Source organism: Hemitrygon akajei, unplaced genomic scaffold, assembly GCF_048418815.1.
Source record: "Hemitrygon akajei unplaced genomic scaffold, sHemAka1.3 Scf000142, whole genome shotgun sequence".
NCBI lineage: Eukaryota > Metazoa > Chordata > Chondrichthyes > Myliobatiformes > Dasyatidae > Hemitrygon > Hemitrygon akajei.
Genome location: NW_027332028.1, coordinates 1235185 through 1257948, shown reverse-complemented (window position 1 = coordinate 1257948; position 22764 = coordinate 1235185). Strand labels below are relative to the sequence as shown.

At 48.8% G+C, this 22764-nt stretch overlaps 1 protein-coding gene across 1 annotated transcript; it reads right to left on the bottom strand.

The window, feature by feature from the left end:
* Positions 1 to 3295: 3295 nt before the first annotated feature.
* On the bottom strand, positions 3296 to 22302 carry LOC140723865 (uromodulin-like). Its single transcript, XM_073038414.1, has 7 exons — positions 22194 to 22302; positions 11379 to 11526; positions 10984 to 11060; positions 8934 to 9098; positions 7503 to 7568; positions 6852 to 6967; positions 3296 to 3689 (listed from the first exon to the last, which is right to left on the bottom strand). Exons 1-7 carry the CDS (start codon positions 22246 to 22248, stop codon positions 3609 to 3611), a joined length of 708 nt encoding a protein of 235 aa, XP_072894515.1. The 5' UTR covers positions 22249 to 22302; the 3' UTR covers positions 3296 to 3608.
* Positions 22303 to 22764: the final 462 nt, after the last annotated feature.

Genomic DNA, 22764 nt, shown 5'->3' with positions numbered 1-22764 from the left:
AGGGACAGCCTCTGGCCCCCCTCTCCCGTGGCCCCATTGGTATCAGGCAGTTCTACTGCCGTTATGTGAGTGCTGGTCCGGACTAGAACAAAGTCTGATTCCGCACACTGGCCTTCACTCCCCTCCTCCCGGGAAGTAGGGACAGCCTCTAGTCCCCCCCCCCCTCTCCCGGGACCCCAATAGTACCAGGCAGTTCTATTGCTGTTACATCAGTTCTGGTCTGGACGAGAACAAAGTCTTTGACGCCATTTTATCAAACCTCCGCTCCATCCCTGCAGCATCCATAACCACGTATCGTAATCACTTTCCCGGACTATAGCTTAACACAGACTTAAACACACAACCCACTGGATCAATGCTCAGGGCAATCACACTGCATCCAATGAAATCGATCCCGGACGATACCCCACTATGGAACACCCCGGTATCCTTGGCTGTGTAAGTGTAGGGAAGATGACCTCCGACCCCACCAAACTCGTGAGATTGAGGCGTGCTTGGTCCCACCCCAAACCTCGGTATGTGTGGATGCTGTGTCAGTTGTTACCCTGTCACAAATTAATGCCACGAAATAACAGACAGTACACTGCATAGGATTAAAGGAATTCTATTCCTGAATCTTAACTGAAGGGTTCGTAAAGAATAACAAAAAGAAAAGGGCCCATTCTAATCAAACAGTCAAATATGCACAAGTTGGAGCTCACCTTGAACTTCTCTGTCAGTCACGCGCTGGGCCCTCGGTTCACGTGAAAGGCCACACCACCTTCCGAATGTCACTCCAATCCATCTCGCTCGATATAGAGAGAGTGCAGAGGAGATTTACAAGGATGGGAGGCCGTACCTTATGAGAATAGGTTGAGTGTACTGGGCCTTTTCTCCTTGGAGCGACGGAGGATGAGAGGTGACCAGATAGAGGTGTATCAGATGATGAGGGTTATTGGTTGTGTGGATAGCCAGAGGCTTTTTCCCTGGGCTGAAATGGCTAACACAGGGGGCATAGTTTTAAGGTGCTTGGAATTCGGTACCAAGGGGATGTCAGGGTTAAGTTTTTTACAGAGAGTGGCGGGTGTGTGGAATGCACTGCCAGAGATGGTGGTGGAGGTGGATACAATAGGGTTTTTTAAGAGCCTCTTAGACAGGTACATAGAGCTTATAAAAATAGAGGGCGATACGCTAGGGAAATTCGAGGCAGTCTCTACAGTAGGTTACATGGTCGGTACAACACTGTGGGCCGAAGGGCCTGTAATGTGCTGTAAATTTCTATGTTCAAACAAACGGGTCTCCCACCGATCGTATGCTATAACCGGTTCTCTGAAGTATCTTCTCTCTTTTCATCTCCTCTCAAACAAAAGCCCAAGACCAACCTTATTGTCCCTCAGCAAGAAAACCTCCCGCTGACTGGATGGCACACATTCCACATCGTCCCTCATCTTCAACAATAACCCAGACAGGCCGAAAGCAGAACAGACCCTCTTACAGAGCGGTAAAACGAAATACCTACAGCATCACAGTAAAGATGTGAACCAGGGAATTACAATAGGAAGGGTGAGGAAACTTTAGAGCGGGTGCAGGGGAGATTTACCGGGATGCTGCCTGGATTAGAAAGCATTTCTTCTGAGGAAAGGTTGAGGGAGCTAGGGCTTTTCTCTCTGGAGTGGAGGACGAGAGGTGAATTGCTAAAGTGAATAAGATGAGAAGAGGCACAGATCGAGTGGACAGCCAAAGACACTTTTCCTTGGGCAGAAATGGACAACACATGGGGGCAGAATATTAAGGTGATTTGAGGAAAGTATAAGGGGGAAGGTAAGTTTCTCTTTCCACACAGAGTGGTCGGTGCATGGAACACCCTGCCAGGGGTGTTGGTAGAGGCAAATACATTAGGGACATTTAAGAAACTCTTAGATAAGCACTTGGGTGATAGAACCGTGCAGGACTTGTTGGAGGGAAGGGTTAGATTGATCCTGGAGTAAGTTAATGGGTTGGCAGGTATGGGGCCAAAGGGGCTGTACTTTGCTGTACTGTTCTATGTTCTCTGATTTGCATGAAACTGTAAATGGGTTGTTTTTTCGTATTTTGTTTCACGTGACGTCAAAATTGTGGATTTGCGGACAATAAAGATATCCATCAGAGGATACACCAGGGATGTGGATAATCTTGGGAATGAAAGGAGTACCGTATGAGGAGCGTTTAATGGTTCTGGTCCCTCACTGGCTAGAGTTTAGAAGAGTGAGGGGGGATCTAATTAAAACCAATTGAATATTGAAAGACCTGGATCAAGTGGACATGGAGAGGATGTTTCTTATAGTCAGGGAGTCTAGGACCAGAGGCCACAGCCTCAGAACAGATAGATGTCTCTTTGGGACAGATACGATGAGGATTTTATTTATCCAGAGGGTGGTGAATCTGGGGAATTCATTGCTACAGATGCCTGTGGAGGACAAGTCATTTGGTTTATTTAAAATGGAGGTTGATAGGTTCTTGATTAGTAAGGTTACGGGGAGAAGGCAGGAGAATGGCATAACAAATCAGCCATGATGCAATGGGAGAGCAGAACTGATGGGTCGAGTGGCCTAATTCTGCTCCTATGCTTTCTGGTAACCTTAGACTACCCTCACTGTCACCAATATCAACACTGTCATCTGTGCAGGTTGGTCTCCTTTGTCAGCAAGTTATCTGGCAACATGTGTATGAATATGTTGTGTCTTTCTTCTTTCTTTGTCAATCTTTTTATTGATTTAAAATGAGCATAGATACAGACAGGAGGAGAATGATCTCAAATATGTATATCGATAATAATACAGAAAGAGAAATAGACATTATCAAATCATACATAGTGATAAGCTAGTACGTAATATATAATAAAAAAGAAGACAACTAATTCTCTTATCAGTTCATGAAGAAAGAAAAGAAAACTTTAAATTATTGATTGAAAAAGGAAAAAAACCACTACACTAAACATAAAAGAGAAAAAATGGGACTGGGCAGTCCATTCTGAGGATACGACCAAAAATAAGGAAGAAAGACTTTCTGATCAAATCTAAAATTTCAAAAAATAAATTGGAAGAGTATTAAATCAAATCAAATTAAACAATCACCTAAAAACAATTCTGAAAAAGTTATTCCCTTGGTTTTCCAAATTAAAAAGGCCTTATCCAAAGTTGATGGTTTAAAAAATAATTAAATGTCTTTATTGTATTAATTTTAATAACTGATCAATGTAGAAGTAAAACAGTGGTACATCCTCCAGTAACACAATATCATTGGATGCATAAGAAATACAGAAATAATTGAAGCCACATTACATGAACACAAATGTGTCTTTCATTACTTGGATTAAAGCCATTATTACATTGAACTGAGAAATAATTCAAATCAGTAACTAACAGAAGAGTAACTTGCTTGTTAATAAGCTACAGAGATGACAGCAGAACAACCAGATACATGCTCATGCAGATATTTCACTGACATTTAAATTTCCCACCATCTTCCCACACACCCCACAACAACCACCACCTCGTGCCCCACTCCACACCACACAAACACCTCACACACATCACCACCGTCCATCAGCCTGTGATACATTGGAAGACCACAATCTGACACCTTCCTTCTCACTTCCCTCCCCCATTGTCGTGTTCACTCTTGGACAGGACGTGCTTGCAGGGGAGCTGTTCGATCAGCATCTCACGCACCTGTGGACAGGGGTGTCAATGGTGAAGAAACACAGTTAGACCGCACTGTGTGGGGGGTCAGGACAGCAGAGAGATCCTCCCCTCATCACCTACAGAATCCATCACTTACCACCGGGAGATTCCCTTCTCCTCCACACCAAGAACTACACCAGGAAAACTCCATTCCTTCCAAATCAGACAATTCCCATTCGTGTAAAATAACCATCCGCCCCTCACCCCCACCCACAGGAATCATTTTCCCCCACACCAGGGGAACCCTCTTCCTCACAAGCATGCAAATCGGTTTGTCTGGACAGTGTGGGAAATTGCCCCCACCCGCTCCCCCAGCACGTCGAGTGGAATCCCGTTCACTCCCTCCCCAGCAGCCAGACCAGATGAGGGGAGCAGCTTAAGAAAAAGCTGTTTCTGGTTAACCCAGTTGCCTCAACAAAAGGCATAAAGGTTCAACGATCAAAGTAAATTTATTCTCAAAGTAGGTATATGTCACCATATACAAACCTGAGATTCATTTTCTTGATGCAATTTAGAGTCAAACAGCAAAATACAACAGAATTAATGAAAAACTACACACAGACTGACAATGAACTGTAAATGATATTCTGTTCAAATAAAAAACGTAAATAAATAATACTGAGACACGATGGGCCAAATGGCTATTTCTGCTCCTATGTCTTACAGTGTTATGGCAAACAACCAGAGGTCACTGTACAATCTGTTACCAACGACATACAGTTTGTAGAAGAAGGGATGAGATCCTGTGGAATGAGCAGAGGGTGTTGGGGAAGGAGGAGGATCTCGAGGGTAATGATCTCCGGTTTACTCTGCCATTGAGGACAGAAACAGAACGGTAGGTCAGATGACTTTGTGGCTCTGCGGCTTGTACACTCGGTAGGGATTCAGGTTCCTGGATCTCTTCTGGGACAGACACAAACTGTACAAGAGAACGGGTTGAACTTGGACCCGAGAGAAACCAATATCTTTGCAGGGAAACTAACACAGAAGGTCTAAACTAGACTGGTGGGGTGGGTCTCTGAATAGCCGGTGGTCATGGGGTAAATGCCCAGAAATGGAAAAGACTGTGAAAAGTGTTGAATACAGCCTGGTCCATCACAGGAAAAGCTCTCCCCATCTTCGAGCACATCTACAGGAAGCACTGCCACAAGAAAGCAGCATCCACCATCAAGGAGCCTCACAATCCAGGCCAGGCCGCCTCTCGCTGCTGCCACCGGTAAGGAGTTACAGGAGCGTTTTGTCCCATACCACCAGTTTCAGGAACAGTTATTACTCTACAACCATTAGGCACCGGAACCACAAGACATTGGAGCAGAGTTGGGAATTTTAGTCCGTTGAGTCCGCTTTGCCATTCCATCATGGCCGATTTATTGTCCCTCTCAACCCCATTCTCCTGCCTTCTTTCCATTACCTTTGACGTTCTGCTTCGTCAAGAACCTATCAACCTCCTCCGTAAATATACTCAATGACTTAGCCTCCACAGATTCACCACCCTCTGGCTAAAGACATTTTTCCTGTTCCCTGTTCAGAACGGATGACCTCAATCCTGAGGCTGTGCTCTCTTGTCCTACACTCCCCACAACAGGAAACATCCTCTCCATATCCACTCTCTCTGGGCTTTTCAATATTCGATAGGTTTCAATGAGATTCTCCCCTCATTCTTCTAAACTCCAGTGAGTATAGGTCTGGAGACATCAAACATGCCTCAAAGTGTTAACCCTTTCATTCCTAATATCAATCTAGTGAACCGCTTCTGGGTCCTCTCCAATGGTAGTACACCTTTTGTATAGTCTAAGTGTAGTCTGACCAATGTCTTATAAAAACTCAGCATTACATCCTTGCTTTTGCATTCTTGTCCTCTTGAAATGAATTCTAACATTGCATTTGCCTTCCTTACCACCGACTCAATTTGCAAGTTAACCTCTGGGGAATCCTGCAGGAGGTCTCCCAAGTCACTGAGTTTTCAATTTCCTCCCCATTTAATAAATAGTCCATGCTTTTATTCCTTCTGCCAATGTGCATGACTGTGCACTTCCCTACATTATATCCACAAATCTCAGATTCCTCCTTAAATCTGGGAAATAATACCCATTGCATCCCACAAACAATGGACTCACTTTCAGGGACTCACTCTTCACCTCATGTTCCTGATATTTATTTATTATTGTTATTATTTCTTCTTTTTACATTTGCACAGTTTGTTGAGTTCTGCACGCTGGTTGAACACCCTGGTTGGGCAGACTTTCACTGATTCTGTTATTATCCCATAGATTTATTGAGTATGCCCACAAGAAAACAAATCTCAGGGGGTGACAGAGACGTACAGTACTTTGATCATAAACTTACTTTGAACTTTGAAACCCAGTGACGTCTGGGAACAGAGCAAAGAATAAATGGGGAAGGGCAAACTTTGTAAATGTGGAGCGGTGACAGGGAGTTGGGGGAGATTAATCCCAGGAATGAAAGGCTTAACTTATGAGGAGTGTTTGAGGTCTCTGGGCTGGAGTTCAGAAGATGGGGGGGGGGGGTGAAATCTCACTGATACTACCGGATATTGAAAGGCCTGGATGGGGTGGATGTGTAAAGGGTTTTGATGTGAGTGAGGGACTCCCGGATCCAAGGACACACCTCTCAGGAAAGGGAGATGGGGGGGGTGGGGGGGTGAAATCTCACTGATACTACCGGATATTGAAAGGCCTGGATGGGGCGGATGTGTAAAGGGTTTTGATGTGAGTGAGGGACTCCCGGATCCAAGGACACACCTCTCAGGAAAGGAACGTCTCTTTGAAACTGAGGTGAGTTTGTGGAATTTTTTTGCCACAGTTGGTGGTGGAGCCAAATTACTTGGTGTATTTATACAGAGATCGATAGTTTCTTTATCAATAAGAGGGTTAGGGTTATGGAGAGAAAGCGTGAGAAAGGGGTTGAGGGGAGACGTGATGGGGTCAAAGGCCTAATTCTGCTCTTATCTCTTACGTTGGGTGGTGATGGAAAACAGATAGTTGCCGGTGACTCAGGTGTCACCGTTTCTGGGTTGAGTCATTCACCGTTTATCAGGAAGGGACAGTCACTGCTCATTGAACAGGAATGACCAAAGCCACATGAACCACAATCTCCACCCTGGGAATAAATGTGGACTACATCTCTCACCTGACGGAGGTAGGCCTCTTGCTCCTCGGGGTTTCCCAGGTTGTTCTTCCCAATGATGAACACTTGGGCACTGTTGATCATCTCCTCACACTCGTCCTTTGACGGGAGCCCCTTCACTGGAAGATTGAGAAAAGTCCTCAGTCAGACCTTTGCCGGAGCCGGTCCAGAGGCAGCAAACCCCCAGTGTGAGGGTGGTGGTGGGGGTGAGGTCGGTGAAACAGGCTCATCGACTCCAGAGAATGCAAGACCATGACATCTGTACAAACCTCAGGTGAGGGAGAGGGGGTAGGGGATGGAGTGGAGTGGGGAGGAGCTGGGGTAAGCTGACTTTGGCAGCGGGTGAACAGGGAGGTAGACTGTCTGGGTCTAATGCTGAGCATCAGTGACCCTCGGAGATGAGACGCACAGACTGTCAGAGAGGGAAGGTGGAGTGGAGCGAGGTAGGTGTGGAATGAGGAGCTGTACACACCTGTACACAAAGGTGAGTCTGAGAGATTTACACAAACTACGTGAAGGGTTTAATGAGGCCTCTCCCAACACTGTGACTGTATTTGCTCCTGAATATTGCAGGTGGTGTCACAGGGTGTGACTGGGATCCAAACTGGACTGAAGACACCCTCACCCTCCCCTCTATCAAACAAGACCTGATACCTGAGCATGTCTCTTCCTCTGGGCCAGAGGACGGCTTCTGGCTGGTCCCTTTGGGATTCGGTGGATCTGGAAATTAAATGAAGAAATTAACAGCGGTTGGCAGAGTGTAATTGTCAAATTCGGATGTCAGACTGGGACAGGAGGTGGGGGAGACGGGTTAACTCAATGACCCTGACACACTCAGTTTCCCTCCACTGACTCTCCCTCCTGAACATCAGTCATTGTCCTCAGCCCGAGTCAGAATGAAGTTCAGGGATTGAACAGGGAGAGGAACATTCCCTTCGACAATCTCCTCCACTGACACCAGATCGTGTGGTGGACAAACCCAGCCCAGGTTCTCCAGTCATTGCTTCGTGGGTTCCCACGAGTTCAAACCTCTAACCACAGACAGTCCGCCCATGTCATTCACTCCTCCCTCTTCAGTCAACCCTCTTCTTTCATAACACTTCCTATCCCTCACTCTTTACCATCCATCCCTCCTGTCTGAGACACGGAAATCCCTCCACTCAAATCTACCCCACCCCACAGACACAACTCTCGCCATTCACTCCATCTTTCTCCTGTTAGACACTCCATCCCTCCCTCTCCCAGACACTACCACACTTTGGGACGAAGTTCAGTGATCAACACGGGGGATCAGCATTTCCTTCAATGATCCGACCACTGATTCCTGACCTGCACTGTCCAGCTGTGGGTCTGTACACTTCCGGTATCACAGAAGTGATACAACTCCCCAATATCACTAACCTCCATGGACGCACCAGGTATCCAGTGAGATCCCACCCGGTCACTGGGGCCTTGGCACTCTCAGTGTTTCCCACCACCCCAACACACAACGATCATTGTCCGATCCCTCATCCATCCCATCTTAACACGACCCATTTGATCAGCCCAGACCCAGTCAGTGATCCCTGAAGCCCACGTTTCTAATTCCCGTGACACTGACCACGTAACCCTGCCGCCACCCTCAGTGAGGACGCTGTCCATCCCTCACCCAGATCCTGATTCTTCCTGAAGTATAGTATAGGGTGGAGAGGGGTGGGTGTGTGGAACACCCTGCAAGGGGCAGTGGTAAAGACAGATACATTCGGGGCATTTAACAAACTCATAGGTATGTGGATGACAAAAACATGGAGGGTTATGTAGGAGGGAAGGGTTAGATTGATCTCAGAGTAGGTCTGCATAGCATTGTGGGCCAAAGGGCCTGTGCTGTGCTGTACTGTTCTGTGTTCTATGATCACTGTCACAGGTCAGACTGGGCAGTTTCATTCTGACCCCGGTGTGAAGGGGGATACGGGAAAGGTGATCACAGACCACGGGCAGGGCAGGCGACTGGAAAACTCAGCCCGTGGTGTGTGTTGGTGACTCAGGACGTCCCAGAATTTCCCCACAACTACCACACTGCTGTGTCACTGGGGAACGATGATCTACCTGCACAGTACACAGCACGTTGCCTGGGTGTGGCCTTCAGCCGATACACAAAGTAACCGGAGCAGTTTTTCACCTGGATCTCCTGGCTCCAGTAACAGGAGGCTTGTGCGTGAGTGAAGCAGACGGTCCTGCTCACCTCCCCCTCTCCCACGTTGGGATGAGAACCTGGAATGAGATTTATAAGCACTGTAAAATGTACCCGGTCCCACAGTACAGCGGGGAATGTGAATCAGGACCCACTGTAAATCAGTGGTTCACAACCCACGGTCCGGTCCGGCCTCAGTCGGCACTGAGCTGCTGCCCTCTCCCTCTCCACCCCACCCTCCCCGCAGCAGCACCTTCATCTTCTGAATGAGCCTCCATGAGGGAACTTGTCAAACGTCTGGGGGATCTCACTGAAACCTATCGAATATTGAAAGGCCTGGATGGAGTGGACATGGAGAGGGTGTTTCCTATAGTGGGGGAGTCTGGGACCAGAGGGCACAGCCTCAGGACAGACAAATCTCCCTTTAGCATAGAGATGAGGATGAATTTCTTTAGCCAGAGGGTGGTGATTCTGTGGAATTCATTGCCACAAATGGCTGTGGAAGTCACGTCATTGGGTATACTTAAAGTTGAGGTTGATAGGTTCTTATTCCATGAGGGTGTCAAAGGTTACGGAAGAAGGCATGAGAATGGGGTTGAGGGGGACAGTAAATCAGCCATGATGGAATGGCAGAGCAGACTCAAAGGGCAAAGTGGCCAAAATCTGCTCCTCTGTCTGATGAGCCTATGGTCCAAATTCTCTGAAGACAACATCCACAGCTCTACTTTCATCAATCACCTCTGTCAACTCCTCACAAAACTCAAGCAAGTCAGTAAGACATGACTTGTCCCGCACAAAGAAAGACTCATTCATTGTCCCTAACTCACCAATGACCTTCCAAATGATCATTAATTTAATCCACGAGCTTCCCCACCACTGACCTGAGACATACTGGTCTGTAGCTTGCAGTATTATTCCTATTTCTGATGTTTTCTCCACAATTGAACTGAATGTTTAGTAAATTAAATTTATTATTTATCTATTTGGCAATAAAGCACAGAGTAAGGTCTTCTGACCCTTCGAGCCACACCACCCAAGTAACCCTCAACAACCCCAATTAACCCAAACCTCATCATGGGACAATTTACAATGACCAATTAACCTACCTGTATAGACGGTGGGAGAACAGATGATGCTGGAATTGAACTCTGAACTCCGACGTCCCGAGCCGTAATAGCGACGCGCTAACCGCTACATTACCATGGCAACCATTAATTTATCCCACTAATTGGTGGACGATGATGTCTGCAGACTTCCCCAACTCCCTGGAGATTGCCCCACCACTGAAATGAGTCTGTGGCCATTGAACCCCTGCCAGGAATTATCCAGAATGGGTTCTGTGGTCAGATGGGTTCTGTAACCCAACTCCAGGAAGTCAGTACTGCTACACTGGACTCCATGATGATACATAGTGTGGTCTGAGTGACTATGGGGAGATCTCTCAGGGAGATCAGGTTCCGTGTCGATGCTAGGGGCCTCTGAAGAGATGCAGATCCAGCTGTGGTTGACAGATGCTGTTGTCCCTCTCCTATGTGACTGAAATCAGGTGAATCCCCACCCATCATGTGACTGACATTGGTGAAGCCCCGCCCCTGATGTGACTGACAGCTTGTGAAGCCCCAGCCCTGATATGACTGACATCTGGTGAAGCCGCACCCCTGATGTTCCCAAACTCAGGTTTAGCTGCAAAGCCCAGACAAAATCACTGTAAAAATTTCACCGACAGTCAGAGAATTCACCAGCTCTGAATCCATGGAACCACAGCCCAACTCCTGGGAATCTCCAGGAAGCTGGAGCTCCTCCACCAAACTCCATGAGGATACAGGTCCGGAGTGTAGTCTGGGTGACTGTGGGAAGTCCTCGCAGGGAAGTGGAGTTCTGTGTTCGTATCTAAAGGGATCCGGGTCATCAGTCTGACCTTCTCCGAAAAAACCTGAGCCCCACTGATGTAAACTCTGACCCTACCGTTTAACCAGCCTGGGTTCTCCCCGGAGCAGCGACCCTGTGGAACGACCGTCTCGGGAATCTTCCATCCTCCAGAACTGAAACAACAATCGGAGAGTCAGTCCCTGATCTGAGGAGGCTTATTCACTCAGAGAAATGGGAAATTACACTCACCCTGTCTGTACCCTGTCTCTGGTTAATAACACCCCATTCCTGGGAATTCCTTCTCTGTTGTACCTCCCCCTTGTCTCTACCCTGAGAATGTGGGATCTCCCCTCTCCCTGTATTTACTCCCCATCTCAGTGTAGTCACTGATGATCCCGGTCTCCCTGCATTTCACATTCACACATCCCTTGTTCCCCTGTTTACATTCCCCTTCTGTGTCCAGTTTCTCAGTGATTATCTCCTCACTTTACCTGTTAAATCGGTACCATCCCACTTCAAGATTTCCATCATCCATCCATTGTCCACCGGTACACACTGTGTGGTAACAATCCGTGCTCCTCCAGGGCTGATCCAGGACGGTGTGGGTTACACACGGATCACCGAGTGTGGAGTCTGTGACTGAGGGACAGAACGATGTTCAGTGTTAATGTACAGCTCACGTTCCCCATCCTCTTTCTCTGCCAACTACAACACCCATCTGCACTTCCACCCTCAGCAACCCCTGGGCACAAATAATTTTGTTTTTTTTAATTCATCTCGAGTGAGAGTTGCAGAGGCTGAGCCAATGATAAACTGCTCCATCAGAGGTGCCCATGATGGTGGTGGTGGTGAGCTGACTTCTTGAACTGCTGCAGTCTTTGATGTGTAGGGACACCCACAATGATATTTTGGATTTGCAGGGTTTTGTTCCAGTGACACTGAAAGAACAGCAATGTATTTACAAGTCAGGGGAGTGGGTGTCTTAGAGGGAAACTTCCAGAAACTTCCTTACCTCTCCTCCCCAAGGAAGCTCCCTTTCAGCACCCCTCCTCCCATCCAGTCCCCTATCTTCATCCTATACACCAGACCCTTCTCTCATCCCAACCTCCGGTCTCCTTCTGTTACCTCTCCCCTGTTGCCTCCTCTCAACTCTCATTCCTCTCGCCTTTCCAACTTCCCTCCATCCCACTCTTTCCTCTTCTACCTCTCCATTCTCCTTCACTGTACCCCATTCTCTTCCATCTCCCCTTACAATCTTCACCTGGTTTCCATAGGTGGCAGGGCATGTGTGCTTGTGGTCACATCAGTATAGGAAGGATGTGGAAGCTTTAGAGAGTGTACAGAGGAGATTTACCAGGATGTTGCTGGGATTAATGTCTTAGGATAATTAATTGAGTGAGAGGTGACATGATGGAGGTCTACAGGATGGTAAGAGGCATAGATGGAGTGGACACCCAGGTGGAAGAGGCTCACACCAGGGGGCTGCATGGTGGTATAGTGGTAAACACAACGTTTTACAGTACCAGTGACCCGGGTTCAGTTCTCACCACTGCTTGTAAGGAGTTTATATGTTCTCCCCGTGACCATGTGGGTTTCCTCCAGGTGTCCCAGTTTCCTCACAAATTCCAAAGGCGTACTGGTTGGTAGGTTAATTGGACATTGTAAATTGCATCGTGATGAGGTGAAGGAATAAACAGGGGCATTGCTGGAAGGACAAGTAGGGTCTGTTCCACTCTGTATCTCAATAAATTAATAAACATGTAGCTAATACCAGGGGCATAATTTTAAGGTGACTGGAGGAAAGTATCAGCTGGATGTCAGAAGTCAGTTCTGTAAACAGAGAGAATTTCTGACTGGTTGCATCACAGCCTGGTCTGGAAACACCAATGCCCAAGACCAGCACAGTAGTGGATGCAGCCCAGTCCATCACAGGAAAAGCCGTCCTCACCATTAAAGACACCTACAAGCAGCCCTGTCAGGGTGGTGGTAGAGTCAGATATATTGGGGCATTTAAGAAACACTGAAATAGGAATTGAAGTTATCCAAACTGATTCAGGATCCTGATGGTTTGAAGGGTATTAACTCGCTGATGTGGTACCAAAGGCTCCTGTACCTCCTTCCCGATGGCAGCAGTGAGAAGACAGCATGGACTGGATGGTGGGGTCCTTGATGATGGATGCTGCTTGTAGATGTGTTTAATGGTGAGGACGGCTTTTCCTGTGATGGACTGGGCTGCATCCACTACTGTTCTGATCTTGGTCATTGGTGTTTCCAGACCAGGCTGTCATGCAACCAGTCAGAAATACTCTCCACCACATATCTATAGAAGTTGGTCAAAGCTTTAGGTGACAGACTGAATCTGTGCAAACTTCTCAGAAAGTAGAGGAGCTGCCATGCCTTCTTTGTAATGACACTTACATACTGGTCCCAGGACAGATCCTCTTATCGTACAAGATGTCTGTTCAAGAGTCTGATGACAGTGGGGGTAGAAGCTGTCCTTGAGCCTGGTGGTACGTGCTTTCAGACTTCTGTATCTACTGCCCGATGGGAGGGGGAGATGAGAGAATGTCCGGGGTGGGGTCTTTGATTACGCTGGCTGCTTTACTGAGGCAGCAAGAAGTGTAAACAATGTCTGTCTGTACTTCTCCTTTCCACAGTAATTATAATACTCTAATAATTTATGTTTTAATAATCTAATAATAATCCGTTTATAATAGTAAATTATAATTGAAGAGACAGCAGATTTCTATAGATGTACTGTGGATGTCCCCTCCCAACTCTCCTTCCTCTCCCCATGGTATTCCCTCCACCCCAGTCTTTCCCCTCCTACCCCTCCATTCTCCTTCACTCTTCCCCATTCCCTTCCTCCCCACCGTGGCCTTTACAATGTTTCCCTGCTCCCCATGTGTGTCAGGGCAGACTGGGTTGGGTGGTTCTGCTCACCTCATTATGGGAAGGATGTGGAAGCTTTCGAGAGTGTGCTCAGGCTTTTATCACTGGAGTGAAGGAGGATGAGAGGGGACTTGATAAAGGTGTAAAGGATGGGAAGAGGAATGGATCGAATGGACAGCCAGATATTTATTTCCCAGGATGGATGTGGCTAATACCAGGGGCCATAATTTTCAAAGCTAAGGTTTTTTCTTTATATTTTTTACACACAGAGAGTGGTGGGCGCATGGACGTCCTGCCAGGGGTGGTGGTAGATTCAGATATATTAGGGGTATTTAAGAAACACTGAGATAAATATTGACATTATCCACACTGGTTCAGGAGCCTGATGGTTTGAGGGGTAGTGTGGGAGCTAAGGCTCCTGTACCTCCTTCCCGATGGCAGCAGTGAGAAGACAGCATGGACTGGATGGTGGGGTCCTTGATGATGGATGCTGCTTGTAGATGTGTTTAATGGTGGGGACGGCTTTTCCTGTGATGGACTGGGCTGCATCCACTACTGTTCTGATCTTGGTCATTGGTGTTTCCATACCAGGCCGTGATGTAACCAGTCAGAAATAGTCTCCACCACACATCTATAGAAGTTGGTCAGTTTTAGGTGACAGACTGTATCTGTGGAAAATATTTCAGAAGGTAGAGGAGCTGCCATAACCTTCTTTGTAATGACACTTACGTGCTGGTCCCAGGACAGATCCTCCTATCGGACAAGATGTTTGTTCAAGAGTCTGATGATAATGGGGTGAGACTCACCAGTCTATAGCTCCCACAGAAAATGCTGGTGGAACACAGCAGACCAGGCAGCATCTATAAGGAGAAGCACTGATGAAGGGTCTTGGCCCGAAACGTCGACAGTGCTTCTCCTTATAGATGCTGCCTGGCCTGCTGTGTTCCACTAGCATTTTGTGTGTGTTGTTTGAATTTCCAGCATCTGCAGATTTCCTCATGTTTGAGTCTCTAGTTCCCATGATTTTCCCTTGTTTCATTCTTTAAACAGAGGTGCAATATTAGCTACTGACCAGTCTTCTGGGATCTCACCTGTGGTAAGAGACGGCATGAAGATTCTGGTCAAGGCCCCAGCAATCTCATCTCTTGCCTCCTAAAATAACCTGGGAGAAATCCCATTGGGACCTGGGGATTTATTCAACTTAAAACCCATCAGGAGGCCCAACACTTCCTCTTCCTTGACCTCTAAACACCCTAACATATTTATACACTCAGCACTGATCTCCTGGTCCTCCACATCCCTTTCCTCGGTAAACACTGAAGCAAAGTGCTCATTAAGTACCTCACTCACATTCTCTGCATCCAAGCAAAGAATCCTTGAGTGTTCCTACCCTTTCCCTAGTTATCCTCTTCCTTGACTTATGTAGAGAATGCCTTGGGATTTACCGTAATCCTACCTGCCAAGGACTTTTCTTTGCCCCTCCTGTCTTTCTGAATTCCCTTCTTTAGCTCTTTTTTGATTTCTTTATACTCCTCATGTGTTTTGTTTGATCCTGACTTCAGAGGTTTTACGTTTTCTTCTTGACAAAATTCATCACCTCTCTGGACATCCAAGCTTCTCTTATCTTTCCACCTCTGTCCTTCCTTCTAACAGGCACATATCTTTCCAGTACCCTGTGTAATTGATCTTTAAATACCCTCCATGTGTCAGATGTGGACTTACCAGAGAAAAGGTGTCCCCAATTAACACTCCTTAGTTCCTGACTAATGCCCACATTATTTGCCCTACTCCAATTTAAATCTCTCCTGCAAGGACCATACCGATCCTTATCTATCACTGTCCTGACAGTTAAGGAGTTGTGGTCACTGTTCCCTAACTGCTCACCCACTGAAAGGTCAGACACCTGGCCAGGATCATTACCCAGCACCATGTCCAGTACAGTCCCTCCTCTCCATGGACCATACACATATGTGGACATATGTGGATTTATGAAACCCTTCTGGATACTTTTAACAAATTCTTCTCCATCTCACCCACTTGCATGAAGAAAATCCCAGTTCATATTAGGGAAGTTGAAACCACCATGACAACAACCCTATTATTTTCACACATTTCCTTAATCTGATCACCTATCTGCCCCTCAATGTCCCGGTGGCTATTGGTAAGTCGGTGGGGGGAAACGCCTGTTGTTCAATCCCGTCAGTGTTATTGCACTGTGTTATTCCTATTCCTGAGTTCTATCCAATGGACTCAGAGTCTGACCCCTCCATTATGTCTCCCCTGAGTGCTGCTGTGATACTGTCCCTGATTAGTAGTGCAACTCCCCCCATCCATCACCACCTCTTTTACCACCTTCTCTATCTTCTTAAATATTAAAACTTGATACATAAATCACCCATTCTTGCCCCTCTTTCAACCAAGTTTTAGTAATGGCCACAACATCGTAGTTCCATGTACTGACCCATGCTCTAAGTTCATCACCTTTACCCATAATACTCCAAGCATTAACATATACAAACTTCACACAACCTGACCCATCATACCTGTTATTTCGAATCTGCTTTTCAATTCCTTCCCTAACATCTACCTACTGGTCCGATGTTTCCATCACTGACCTGGGGCTTTAGTTCCCAGCCCCCTGCAAAACTAGTTGAGACTCTCCCGAGTAGCATCAGCAAACCTCCGGGTCAGGATATTGGTTCCCATCCAGCTCAGGTACAACTTGTCCCTCTTGTATAGGTCACCCCTTCCCCAGAAAAGATTCCAATGATCAAAGAACATGAAACCCTGTCCCTGCACCATCTCAGCAGCCACTCATCATCTGTGCTATCACCCCATTCCTACCTGTACTAGCCCGTGGCACTGGGAGTAATCCGGAGATTACTACCTTGCAGGTCCTTCTCTTCAGCCTCTTTCCCAACTCTGTATACTCACTGCGTAGGACCTCTTCCCCTTTTATGTTTCTGTCATTCGTGCCAATATGCACCACGAGCTCTGGCTGTTCACCCTCCCCCTTGAGAATATCCTGCAGCCGCTCCAATACATCCCAGACCCTCGCACCAGAAAGTCCACACACTATCCTGGTCTCTCTCTTGTGGCTGCAGTATCTCCTTTCTGTCCCCCAGTCTTCGAGTCTCCTACAACTGCCATACTGCCTGACGTTACTATTCCCTGTGGAGTCTCAGAGCCAGCCAGTTCCACCAGCCTGGCTACTGCTGCTGCCGTGCCCTGATGGGTCGTCCCCCAGCAGGATCCAAAGAGATATATTTGTTGCTGAGGGGAATGGCCCCAGGGGAACTCTGCACTGACTTCCCCATCCCCTTACCTCTCCTGGTGGTCACTCATCTACTGTGCAAATCCTGTACTCTGGGTGTGACCACCTTTCACAATTCTCATCTGTAAAACCTTCAGCTTCCCGGATGATCCTAACTACATCCAACTCCAGCTCCGTGACCCGGTCAGTCAGGCACTGAAGTTGGGTGCACTTCCCGCAGATGTAGTCCTCAGGGAAACAGTCAGGTAAGATGCATTCCACATCTGACAAGAGGAGCATTCCTTCCTAAATACTCTGTACTGAAAGAAAAGACCTTCCCACTCTTTCACTGCACAGTCTGACAATGGCCGCTCTGCTTGACCATCCCTCCCTTTTATTTCAGCCGAGTTTCAGCCTCCAACACCGACACGTACCGCACCTGCACAGCCGAAAATGACCGGCCCTACCTGAATCTGCTCCTTTTACACTCTCTCTCCCAACCTTTGGTCGGGCTCTGACAGACGGAACATTGGTCTCTCCAGCACAGTACAGGCCCTTCAGCCCACAGTGTGGTGCCGACATTTTAACCTACTCAGCTCTGCCAGGGTCTGCAGGCCATCACTTCCTACAAGGCAAAACCCAACATCAAGAATGGCCGTGATGCTTCACTCCCAGATGAGCTCAATGCCTTTCATTCACGCTTCGAAAGGGGGAATAAAACTACCCCGGTGGCACCTGTTGACCCTGTGATCTCAGACTTCAAGGTCGACATCAGAACATCGTTAGACAGGGTGAACCCTCACAAGACATCAGGCCCTGATGGTCTACCTGGTAGGGAACTGAAAACTTGTGCCAACCAACTGTGGGAGAGTTCGAGGAATTCTTCAATCTCTCCCTGCTGGAATCGGAGGTTCCCAGCTGCTACAAAAGAGTGACAATCGCACCAGTACCCAAGGACAGAGTGAGTTTAATGTCAATGAAATGAAGGAACGGATCATTGACTCCAGGAGGAGGAAACCAGAGGTCCATGAGCCAGTCCTCATTGGGGGATCAGAGGTGGAGAGGGTCGACAACTTTAACTTCCTCGGTGTTATCATCTCAGACGATCTGTCCTGGGCCCAGCACATCAGTGCAATTACAAAGAAAGCAGGGCAGCACCTCTACTTCCTCAGAATCCAGTGAAGATTCAGCAAGACATCTGATACTTTGACAAACTTCCAGAGATGTGTGGTGGAGAGTATAGTGACTGGCTCTTCACTGCCTAGAATGGAAACTCATGCCCTTGAACAGAAAATCCTTCACAAAGTTGTGGATTTGACCCTCTCCCCATACCCACAGGGTCTGTCACAGGAAAGCAGCATCCATCATAAGGACCCACACTACCCAGGCCGTGCTCTCCCCATATCCACAGGGTCTGTCACAGGAAAGCAGCATCCATCATAAGGACCCACACTACCCAGGCCGTGCTCTCCCCGTATCCACAGGGTCTGTCACAGGAAAGCAGCATCCATCATAAGGACCCACACTACCCAGGCCGTGCTCTCCCCATACCCACAGGGTCTGTCACAGGAAAGCAGCATCCATCATAAGGACCCACACTACCCAGGCCGTGCTCTCCCCATATCCACAGGGTCTGTCACAGGAAAGCAGCATCCATCATAAGGACCCACACTACCCAGGCCGTGCTCTCCCCGTATCCACTGGGTCTGTCACAGGAAAGCAGCATCCATCATAAGGACCCACACTACCCAGGCCGTGCTCTCCCCATATCCACAGGGTCTGTCACAGGAAAGCAGCATCCATCATAAGGACCCACACTACCCAGGCCGTGCTCTCCCCATATCCACAGGGTCTGTCACAGGAAAGCAGCATCCATCATAAGGACCCACACTACCCAGGCCGTGCTCTCCCCGTATCCACTGGGTCTGTCACAGGAAAGCAGCATCCATCATAAGGACCCACACTACCCAGGCCGTGCTCTCCCCATATCCACAGGGTGTGTCACAGGAAAGCAGCATCCATCATAAGGACCCACACCACCCAGGCCGTGCTCTCCCCATATCCACAGGGTCCGTCACAGGAAAGCAGCATCCATCATAAGGACCCACACTACCCAGGCCGTGCTCTCCCCATACCCACAGGGTCTGTCACAGGAAAGCAGCATCCATCATAAGGACCCACACTACCCAGGCCGTGCTCTCCCCATATCCACAGGGTCTGTCACAGGAAAGCAGCATCCATCATAAGGACCCACACTACCCAGGCCGTGCTCTCCCCATACCCACAGGGTCTGTCACAGGAAAGCAGCATCCATCATAAGGACCCACACTACCCAGGCCGTGCTCTCCCCATATCCACAGGGTCTGTCACAGGAAAGCAGCATCCATCATAAGGACCCACACTCCCCAGGCCGTGCTCTCCCCATATCCACAGGGTCTGTCACAGGAAAGCAGCATCCATCATAAGGACCCACACTACCCAGGCCGTGCTCTCCCCATATCCACAGGGTCTGTCACAGGAAAGCAGCATCCATCATAAGGACCCACACTACCCAGGCCGTGCTCTCCCCATATCCACAGGGTCTGTCACAGGAAAGCAGCATCCATCATAAGGACCCACACTACCCAGGCCGTGCTCTCCCCATACCCACAGGGTCTGTCACAGGAAAGCAGCATCCGTCATAAGGACCCACACTACCCAGGCCGTGCTCTCCCCATATCCACAGGGTCTGTCACAGGAAAGCAGCATCCATCATAAGGACCCACACTACCCAGGCCGTGCTCTCCCCATATCCACAGGGTCTGTCACAGGAAAGCAGCATCCATCGTAAGGACCCACACTACCCAGGCCGTGCTCTCCCCATATCCACAGGGTCTGTCACAGGAAAGCAGCATCCATCGTAAGGACCCACACTACCCAGGCCGTGCTCTCCCCATATCCACAGGGTCTGTCACAGGAAAGCAGCATCCATCATAAGGACCCACACTACCCAGGCCGTGCTCTCCCCACACCCACAGGGTCTGTCACAGGAAAGCAGCATCCATCATAAGGACCCACACTACCCAGGCCGTGCTCTCCCCATATCCACAGGGTCTGTCACAGGAAAGCAGCATCCATCGTAAGGACCCACACTACCCAGGCCGTGCTCTCTTCTCGCTGCTGCCATCAGGAAAGAGGTACTGCAGCTTCAGCACCCACACCACCAGGTTCAGGAAGAGTTATTACCGTCAACCATCAGGCTCCGGAACCAGTGTGGATAACTTCACTCAACTTCATTGAACTCATCCCACAACCCATCGACTCACTTTCATGGGCTCTTCATCTCATGTTCTCGATATTTATTGTTCATCTATTTATCATCAGTATTATTTATTATTTTTCTTTCTATTTGTATTTGCTCAGTTTGTTCTCTTTTAAACACTGGTTGTCCCCCCTGTTGGGGCAGACTTTCATTGATTCCTTAAGGGGTAGTGGATTTATTGAGTATGCCCGCAAGAAACTGAATCTTGACTCCCTCTCCCCTAGGAGTCTCCCTACCTCCCCCTCCCCCCCGTCTCTCCCCACTTCCCCCTCCCCTCTATCTTTCCCCAACTCCCCCACCCCTCGATCTCTCCCTACCTCTTTTCCCCCTCCCCTTAGTCTCTCGATGAAACCCTCAACCCTGTTTCTCCCTACCTTCTCCTCTCCTTTGTCTTTCTTGACTTCCCTCTGCACTCGAACCCTCCCTAACACTCTTCTTAACTCCCTCCACCCAACAGACTCTTCCTATCTACCTCTCTCGTCAGTCTCTCAATATCTCCTTCTCCCCTCGCTCTCTGTATTTGCCTGATACCTGTCTCTACCTACCTTCCTCTGCCCTCAGCCTTTCCCCGACTCACTCCCCCTTCGTTCTGTCCAAAAGTCACACCTCCTTTGTTCGCTGCTGATCTCCCTCTCCCCTCAATGTCTCTAAATCCCTTGCTCCCTCCCCCTCTCTCTCTCTCCACTCGATTTCTGCCTGATTTACTCCTTCACTCAGCCTCTCCCGACTTCCCACACTCCTCGGTGTCTCCCTATTTCCCTCTGCCCTCAGTGTCTCCCTACCTCACTCTCCCCTCAGTCACTCCCCAGCTCTCTCTCTCCTCTCAGACTTTCACTACCTCTCTTTCCCTCAGTGTAATGCTACCCCTCTCTCTCCTCTCAGTCTCTCCCTAACTCCCACTAACCTCTGTGTCTCCCTCCCCTTCTTCACTCAATCTCCCCCTAACTTTCTCTTCCTTCAGTCGTTCGCTACATCCCACTTCCCTTCGCCTCTCCATACATTCCCCTCCCCTCAGTCTCTTCCGACCTCCCCCTCTCCCGGTCTCTCATGATGACACTCTTCCCCCATTCTCCCTATCTCCCTCATCCTTCAGTCTCCCAGCCTCTCTGCCCCAGGTCCATCTGGACCTCTCACTTCCCTTGTTCTCTCCATCTGTTCCTCCCCCTTCACTCTCACCTCCACCCTCTCCACTCCGTCCCTCACTTTCACCCTCCACTCTATCTTTCACCTTCACCCCATCTCTCGCGCCCACCCTCTCTGCCCCACCCCTCACCGTCACCCTCTCCACTCAGTCTCTCTCTACCTACCTGTCGCCACAGTACCCTCCATCCCCTCGCTCAGTGTCTTCCAAACTCCCACTCCCCGTGGTTGCTCCCTAACTCCCTCTCCCCTCGGACTCTCCTTATCTACCTCTCTCTTTGGTCTCTCCATATCTCTTTCTTCCCTCACTCTCCGTAACTCTCATACCTCTCTCTCCCCTCGGTCTCCAGCTATCTCCTTCACACATTGTTCTCTTTCATCTTCTCCCCTCGATCTCCCCCTAACTTTCCCTCCCTTCAGTCATTCCCCAACTCCCACTCCCCTTGGTATCTCCCTACCTACCTCTCTTGTTCTCTGCCCAACTCCCTCTCTCCTCACTTTCCCTATGTTCCTCTCCCCACCGCCACCTCCGTCACTGCCCTCAGTCTGACACAGGATGAATTTTAAGGACTGACCATGGGGAACAACATTCCATTCAGTGATCCCCACCATGGATACCTGAGTTCGCAGATCCTTCTGGGGTGGTGATCAAACCCGGACCAGGTACTCCAGTCACTGTTTTCTGCGCTTCCTGAGTTGTGTCTGACTGGGTATCTGTACCTGATCTTGCAGACGCTGCTTTGCTGGTGGTCAAACTCAGACCAGGTTCTCCCATCACTGCTCCCTGTGGTCCTCGAGTTGTGTCCGGCTGGGAATCTGTACGTGACCTTGCACTTCCTGCTGGGGTGGTGGTCAAACTCAGTCCAGGTTCACCCGTCGCTGTTCCCTGGGGTTCCCGAGTTGTGCCCGACTGGGAATCTGTACGTGAGCTTGCATTTCCTTCTGGGGTGGTGATCAAACTCAGACCAGGTTCTCCCGTCGCTGTTCCCTGGGGTTCCCGAGTTGTGTCTGACTGGGGATCTGTACGTGAGCTTGCATTTCCTTCTGGGGTGATGGTCAAACTCAGACCAGGTTCACCCGTTGCTGTTCCCTGGGGTTCCCGAGTTGTGTCTGACTGGGGATCTGTACGTGAGCTTGCATTTCCTTCTGGGGTGGTGGTCAAACTCAGACCAGGTTCACCCGTTGCTGTTCCCTGGGGTTCCCGAGTTGTGTCTGACTGGGGATCTGTACGTGAGCTTGCATTTCCTTCAGGGGTGGTGGTCAAACTCAGACCAGGTTCTCCTGTCGCTGT

What these genes read in the sequence shown, in the direction of transcription:
- LOC140723865 (XM_073038414.1), bottom strand. Translation starts at nt 22,248, where the DNA reads ATGGGAGAACCTGGTCTGAGTTTGACCACCAGCAAAGCAGCGTCTGCA. An exon ending in GAACCCAGGCTGGTTAAACG is followed by an intron (nt 9,099 to 10,983) that starts GTAGGGTCAGAG and finishes ATCTCATTCCAG; the next exon opens with GTTCTCATCCCAACGTGGGA. An exon ending in AGAGGAAGAGACATGCTCAG is followed by an intron (nt 6,968 to 7,502) that starts GTATCAGGTCTT and finishes TCAATCTTCCAG; the next exon opens with TGAAGGGGCTCCCGTCAAAG.